Genomic DNA, 8,185 nt, shown 5'->3' on the forward strand with positions numbered 1-8,185 from the left:
CCATTTGCATCCTTGCATCATACTTCTTGGTTCTTGTTTGGTGTTTCTCTTTGTGAGTTTTAGAGCTTATGGTCATCTTCGTGACAAGCTCGAGTTCATCGAAAACGGAGTCCATATGCATCTACTATGATGTTTTCGATGTTGGAGTTTTTGCCGGTTCTTCATTCATAGAGGACTCACATCTCTATATCATTGGCATTTTCATATCTACTGTTTGGATAGCTCTTGTCGTCCTGAATCCAACAAGCTTGGGTTTGCTCGATTCGGAGCTCGTATGCGAAAGTTATGGCTGTTTCAGTGGCGAGCGGTAGTACCGCTGGACCTAGCGGTAGTACCGCTGGACCTAGCGGTAGTACCGCTAGAGTTGGCGGTAGTACCGCTGGCCCTAGAGGTAGTACCGCTAGAGCTGGCGGTAGTACCGCTGGCGGTAGTACCGCCCCTAGCCAGCGGTAGTACCGCTCCAAGTTTTTAGTACCGTCATCTTTGCGGTTGTACTGCGTCGGACATTTTTTGCGAAGACTTTCTTGGCGGTGGTTGGCCCGGTAGTATCTTTGCGCTACCATGGGCTCAGCGGTAGTACCGCTACAGCCAGCGGTAGTACCGCCGGAGGGTCAGCGGTAGTACCGCTGCAGCCAGCGGTAGTACCGCCGGAGGGTCAGCGGTAGTACCGCTGGAGCCAGCGGTAGTACCGCTAGGCTCGGGCTGTAAGTGGGGGTAACGGTGTGATTTCTTCCCCCACTATATAAAGGGGGTCTTCTTCCCCCTTGGCCTCATCTATCCGTTGAGCTCTTGTTCTACCTCCATTGTTGACATTCTTAGAGCTTGCTTACTCTCAATCCCTCCAATGATTCTTGCTTGTTGTTGAGGGAGGGGAGAGAGGAGATCTAGATCCACATCTCTACCAATCACTTTCTCCTCTATGTGAGGGGAACCCCTTGGATCTTGATCTTGGAGTTCTTTGTGAGCTCCTTGTTCTTCCTCTCATATTTCTCCATAGCTTTCGTTGTTGTGGAGGGATTTGAGTGTGAGGGACTTGACCACTTCGTGTGTTCTTGCCATTACATTAGTTGCATCGGTTTGAGTTCTCCACGGTGATACGTGGAAGTGAAGTTTGAGAAGCTTATTACCTTTGGTACTTAGTACCCTAGATATTGTTCTTTGCGGATGCTTTGGCGTCCTAGAAGCTTGGTGGTGTCTCGGAGCTCAATCATTGTGGTGTGAAGCTCCGGGCAAGCGTCGGGGTCTCCAATTAGGTTGTGGAGATTGCCCCGAGCAATTTGTACGGGTACCGATAACCGCCCCCAAGGGTTGCCACGTGTACGGGTTCGGTGACCGCCCCCAAGGTTTGCCATTTGTACGGGTTCGGTGACCGCCCTCAAGGGTCCCTTAGTGGAATCACGGCATCTTGCATTGTGCGAGGGCGTGAGGGGATTACGGTGGCCTTAGTGGCATCTTGGGGAGCATTGTGCCTCCACACCGCTCTAACGGAGATTAGCATCCGCAAGGGTGTGAACTTCGGGATACATCATCGTCTCCCCGTGCCTCGGTTATCTCTTACCCGAACCCTTTACTTATGCACTTTACTTTGTGATAGACATATTGTTTATTGTAATATATCTTGCTATCACTTAGTTGTTTATCTTGCTTAGCATAAGTTGTTGGTGCACATAGGTGAGCCTAGTTGTTTGTAGGTTTTGTGCTTGACATATTAAACGTTAGTTTTATTCCGCATTTGTTCAAGCCTAAACCTTAATTATTTTAAAGCGCCTATTCACCCCCCCCCTCTAGGCGACATCCACGTCCTTTCAAGAAGTAACAATGTGGTAGTACAAACTAAGAATGTGGCACTAATAGGATGCAAACTAACATTACATTATGAACAATCTATCCATGTGGGATGAACAAAGTACACATGCACTCTAGTTCATCCCCAAAACAGCAGATTCGGATGGAATTCGGTCGAATCAGATCAAATCCATTGTCCATAATCTAATCTAACACTACTAGAACTACCCTAAGAACCCTAAGTACGAAGCAAAGGGGATATTAGAGAGCTTATAGTGGGGGTTGCCAGTGTAGCGTACGCGGGCAGTGGAGGAAAACCCGACGGGAAGAGGGGTGCTGGCGTCGCTGACGAAGAGGAACTAACCATTCCAAGGGCCGCGGCCGTGGACCTCGTATTGCGCCAGCTCAAAGATAACGCCGGTGTCGTGGAGCTCCCCTCCCCTTGCACCAGACGCAAAGGAGAAAACCCTCGTATGGGGGTAAAAATACCCCCATAAGTGGGGTCGGCTAAGGACGCCGTTGAAGGGTATTGGATCCCCGCCAGGTTTGAGCCGAAGGTGTAGACCACCGGCTTCGCCGATCGACACTGCATTGGACTAGGGCGGCGGCATGGTGTAGATAGGGGAGGGAGCTCGCAGTGCCGCCACTAGATCGAGTCCGACAGAGGCCAACAACCCACCTCTTTTGGATGGGATTCCTACCGACGATGACCAGAGTGGGTGGGGCGTTGCGAGATGTCGGTGTTGCCATCGAAGAAACCGAATGGACAGTAAAGTTAAAGAGAAGGAGTGGGTGTGAACTGACGAAGAAGGTGTAGGGAAGGGCCGTGGGGAGTTATGAGCCGCCACGTCGTCTTCTGCGCTTCTCCAAATATGCAGGCGCTCATCACACGTGGCGGCTCACGAAAAAACGGCCGATTCGCCCGTTTCTCCGGAGCGAGGCTTAGACCTGCTTTGAGAGCCGTGCGGGCCAGGAATCGCATGTGATCCACGCAACTAAACAGATCAAACTCTGTGGGTGCGGACCAGACCCGACCTAATGCAGCCTACCAAAGGCGTCCATGATTTCCCGAGCAAAGTAGGGGTAATTTGCAAGTCCTATGTGGCGTGCTCAAAGTAAACGCACATATTTCTTGTCACCGTACGCCACAACTGAACTCTAACTGTGTTTGCGTGGGCTCGGTCCATCCTGACGAAGTGTATCTGAAATTTGTCTGCACCCGTTGATTCAGTCTCTCGTGGAGTTCAGAAAACGAGAGCACGAATTCAGCAGTCACCTACGTAGTAGATTTGACGAAACTCACCTCACACGTGTATTTGTGTATATAAGCATCCAAGCACTTAATGCAACGTACGTAGCTGAGAGCAGCCATGGAGTCGCAGGAGAGGTCACCCAAGGCCAAGGAAGCCCATGTCGGCGACGGCATCACTGTCGCTGAGCTACCGAACCCCCGCCCCGGCGAGGGTCCGAAGAAGGAGAGGCTGCTCGACTTCCTCAGGGCTGCGCCCTCCAAGGGCGCCGTCCTCGCTCGCGTCGCCAGCGTCCGAACGCGTGCGGCGTACAGCAACTTCCTCCGCTCGCCGGGGTTCGCGCGCGCCGTCGACTGGCGCGGGGTGCGGGACAGAGGGGTGGCGTGGGCTAGGCATCCCATGAACGCCGCGCTGCTCGTCTGGTTCAGCTTCGTCGCCGCGGGGATGGCCTTCGTGTTCCTGCTCATGGTGGGGGCGCTCGACTCCGACGTGCCAGACGCGTCGCGCCGGCGGCGATGGACTGAGGTGGCCAACCAGATGCTCAACGCGCTCTTCACCATCATGTGCGTCTACCAGCACCCGCGGCTCTGCCACCATCTCGCGCTCCTACTCCGGTGGCGCGCCCCCGCCGACGTCGCTGAGCTCCGGGCCGTCTACTGCAAGAACTGTGCCGGTGGCATTAGGCGCGAGCGCCTCCACGTGGCGGTCGTCGTGCTGCTCCTCCATGCCACCTGCTTCGCGCAGTACGCCTATTGCGCGCTCTTCTGGCTCTTCCCGAACGACAGGCGCCCCAGCTGGGCTATTAACCTCTTGATGGCGCTCGGCTTCGGCACCCCCATCGTCGCCGGCCTGTACATGGTCTACGGCCCGCTCGGCCAGAAGATCGCCCTCCCGGACTCCGGCGACGAGGAATCTGCGACGGTGAAGGAGAGCGCTGTGGCTCGATATGATCGCACAGGCAGCCGCAGAGTTGTGGTCAGCAAGCCGGAGTGGGCCGGCGGGCTGTTCGACCTCGCCGACGATCCCACGGTGGCGGCGGTGTCGCTGTCGTGCACCTTCTGCGTGTTCGGGTGGAACATGGAGCGCCTGGGGCTCGGCAACATGTACTTGCACGCCTTCACCTTCGCGCTCCTCTGCGCCGCGCCGCTGCTGGTCTTCGCGGTCGCCGCGCTCAGCATCGGTGACGCCACGCTCGGGTACCTCGTCGGCGCCGCGGGCGCACTGCTCTCCGTGCTCGGTCTCACGTACGGGGGGTTTTGGCGAGCGAGGATGAGGAAGAGGTTCGGGCTGCCGGCTGACGACCGATTCTGCACTCCCGTGTGCGGTGGAGGGCGTACAACGGCGGCGGCGGCGGCGGACTACGTCAAGTGGCTCTTCTGCGCACCGTGCGCGCTGGCGCAGGAGGTGAGGACGGGCAACTTCTACGACGTGGAGGACGACGGTTTATACGTGAAGGGAGAAGGTGGCGAGGAGGAAGAAAGGAGGCTGGCAATGGTGCCTCTTGAGAGGGAAGGGAGCCTCGCGGCATTGATGGAGGCCGAGAAGACCGGCGAACGTCTCCATGCACCACCGGTGCCCATGAGGGTAGAGACTAGAGACAAAGGAAGTACGTCTATCTGCACGTCTGTCTGATCAAGAAAATGCTTATTATTAGACCACGGTGGTTTCAAGACATCTAGGGCTAGAATTTGAGCCGAGCCAAGCGAGATCCCTATATTTAAAGTCAGCTGGAAATGTGTGACTTGTCAGTTAGGTTGTTCAATTCGTTAAACTTAGTATAAACTTGGACAATAAAGTATATATAGTTATACTATGCGAAAATGACTTTTGGAGCTCGGGCTCTATGACACCATTTCTTTTTGAAAAATTCAAAATTCAAATTTTCTGTTTCCAAGAAATCTGAAAAAAAATATGCAACTACACAAGGATGAAATGTATATGTTTGCAAAAAAATTAGGATGAAATACCTTAAGATGCGATCTATGCAAAAATAAAAAATCCATGAACTTTTGAGATGAATAGTACCATGTGTTCAAATGCCACAAATTTGTCTTATTTTTCACAGACCTCGTTTCAACGTATTTTGTTCTAAAAATTTACACACATATGTGTTATGCCTCCATGTATACCATATTTATTTTCAATTTTTTTTTTTGAAATGTAAAAATACAATTTTGATGAATTTTGGAGTTTTCAAAAATAAGGCTCCATCGAGCCCGACCTCCAAAACACCCCACACTATACTATGCTTTATATAAACAACAACCAATAAAAAATATTTATGGACACATACTTCTCTCACAAATTAGTTTACATGAAAGAACAGTTCTTTGAAGGGCGAAGAATCATTCCACAAGAGGGTTTTGGGAAGGGTTCCTCCTAAGACGCGGTGTAATGGCCTTTTCTCGTGGAAGTACTTCGATCTTTGGGTTTTGGGAATTCTTGACTGGATTGGATATGTGTATGAGAGCAAGTATAAAAGTGGGCTTATAGCCTGCTTACATGGCAATTTTGTCCATGTGGAGGCGAGAGGCATGAAAAATTAAAGATAGTGAGCTCTTATGCAAGAATCAAGTTATATGCGTGCTTCTAGGTAGATGCAATAAATATGAAAAAAGAAATAGAGAGAAGGTGAACAAAAATAGTACTTGTATAGTCAATCCTATAGCTAACCTTATTGTATGAGTGACTAGAAGTGATGAATACATATGATATGACAACATCATCTAGCCAACAGTTGGCTATATTATTAACCATCCTCTTATTGGCAACCTTCAACACGGATTATGGTGAATGGGACATCAGGAAGGCTGATCTAGAATTGCATTGATTTGAGGCAAGGCGATCCTATATCCCCCATGCTATTCGTTATGATCATGGAGCCACTTCAATGCATTTTTGAGCTAGCGACGACTAGGGGTTTGTTGGCTTCGCTTTCAAGATCTGGACTAAAGCACCGCCTCTCAATGTTTGCCCACGACGTCATGATCTTCGTCAAGCCAAATGAGTTAGATCTACAAACTTGTCCATCTCTTATCCATGTTTTCTATGAGCCCTTGGGCCTACATGTCAACCTGAACAAAAGTACAATGCTCCTGATCCGATGCTCGGCCGAGATCATGACTCGGGTAGAACGGGTCCTTGGTTGCCCTAGCGGCACCTTCCCATGCAAGTACACGGGCATGTTGATCACCTTACGTAAGCAATCGGTTCCTCAACTTACCGGACCGGTGGTCCAACTTGTCGACACTACCTACATGGAAAGCGGCCAAGATGTCGAAGAGTAGTCGGCTATTGCTGATTCAATTGGTCGTGTGTGTGATTCCCTTACAGGCAATGCTTGCTCTCGACCTACCGCAGAAAAAGCATTGCATTGATGAACAATATATGTCATGGGTTCTTGTGGTGCGTGGAAGCACAAGTAGCTGGTGGCCATTGCGCCGTGGCTTCGGAGCATGTATGCACACCCAAATGGGCTGGAGGACTGGAAATTCCAACCTAAAATGACTAAATATCATGATGCAAGTCGGGTGGTCATGGTTACAGAAATCGAATCGCTCAAGGCCTTGGGCTGAGTTCCAAATACACGTTCCGGAGGCATCACAACAGATATTCAGAGCGTCTTCTCGCTCGACGCTAGGCAATGAACAAGACATCCTATTTTGGGAGGATAGGTGGCTGAATGGACAAAGGATTGATGTACTTGCTCCGACCATATAAACTCACATTAAACATCGGGTAAGATCCACCTACATGGTCTCTCGGGCTTTGCAAGACGCTGTATTGGCAAGAGATGTTGGGTCGGAAGTAACCACATCCATACTCAATGAGTACGTGACATTATGAATGTGGACTATCGATGACCCATAAGTATAGGGGATCAATCATAGTCTTTTAGATAAGTAAGAGTGTCAAACCCAATGAGGAGCAGAAGGAAATGATAAGCAATTTTTAGCAAAGTATTCTCTATAAATGCTATGAGTAACAGTGATATATAGTTTTGTAGCAAGATAATTCATAACAAGTGACAGGTAACAATAGTAACAAGTATGCAGGAAGGTAGGCCAATCCTTTTTATAGCAAAGGACAGGATGAAAAGTACTCTTATATGAGGCAAGCGCTCCCGAGGACACATGTGAATTATTGTCTAGTCATGTTTATCATATTGAGTTGATTCACATTCGTTACTTTGATAATTTCGTATGTGGGTGGACCAGTGCTAAGTTGTAGTTCTTACTTGAACAAGCAACCCACTTATGATTACCTCCTCTCGCAAGCATCCGCAAGTACAAAATAAGAATTAAGATAAATATAGCCATAGCATGAAACGTGTGGATCCAAATCAGCCCCTTCTCAAGCAACACATAAACTCAGGTTTAAGCTTTTGTCACTCTAGCAACCCATCATCTAGTTGCTACTCCACAATGCCTTCTCTTAGGCCCATAACATGGTGAAGTGTCGTGTCGTCGACGTTCACATGACACCACTAAGAGAAGAAACAACATACACATCATCAAACTATTGAATGAATACAACTTCACATGATTACTTATAACAAGACTTCTCCCATGTCCTGAGAAACAATATTAAAAACTCACACCTCATCAACATGTTCATAATCAAATGTGTAATAATGATGATCAAGGATCTGAACATAATATCTTCCACCAAGTAATCCAACAAGCATCAACTACGAGATGTAATCCACACTACTAGTAACCCACATGTACCAATGTGAGGTTTGAGACAAAGATTGAATACAAAAGATGAACTAGGGTTGGAGATGAGATGGTTCTGGTGAAGATGTTGATGAAGATTGGTCCTCCAAATGAGGAAGTATTCGCGATGATGATGGCTTCGATTTCCCCCTCCCACAGAGGATTTCCCCCGACACAATCTCTTTGCCAGAGAGCACAAGCACCTCTACCCAGATTTCCGTCTCGCGATAGTGGCGCTTTGTCCTGAAACTATCCTTATGATTTTTATAGGTCAAAACACACCATATAGAAGAACAGGGAGGTCGGGAGATCTCTTGGGCCACCATGAGGCAAGAGGGCGCGACCAAGGGGGGTGGTCGTGCCCTATTGGCTCGTGGCCCACAGGTGCCCCCCTCTGGCATATTTTTGGCCTAATAATTCTTAAATATTCCA

General features: G+C 49.3%; 1 protein-coding gene across 1 annotated transcript; it reads left to right on the forward strand.

Moving 5' to 3' along the window:
* Positions 1-3,155: 3,155 nt before the first annotated feature.
* On the forward strand, positions 3,156-4,835 carry LOC123396666. Its single transcript, XM_045091536.1, has one exon. The coding sequence runs from the start codon at positions 3,156-3,158 to the stop codon at positions 4,665-4,667; it is 1,512 nt and encodes a 503-aa protein (XP_044947471.1). The 3' UTR covers positions 4,668-4,835.
* The last annotated feature ends 3,350 nt before the right edge of the window (positions 4,836-8,185 follow it).

Source organism: Hordeum vulgare, chromosome 5H, assembly GCF_904849725.1.
Source record: "Hordeum vulgare subsp. vulgare chromosome 5H, MorexV3_pseudomolecules_assembly, whole genome shotgun sequence".
Classification (NCBI taxonomy): Eukaryota; Viridiplantae; Streptophyta; class Magnoliopsida; order Poales; family Poaceae; genus Hordeum; species Hordeum vulgare.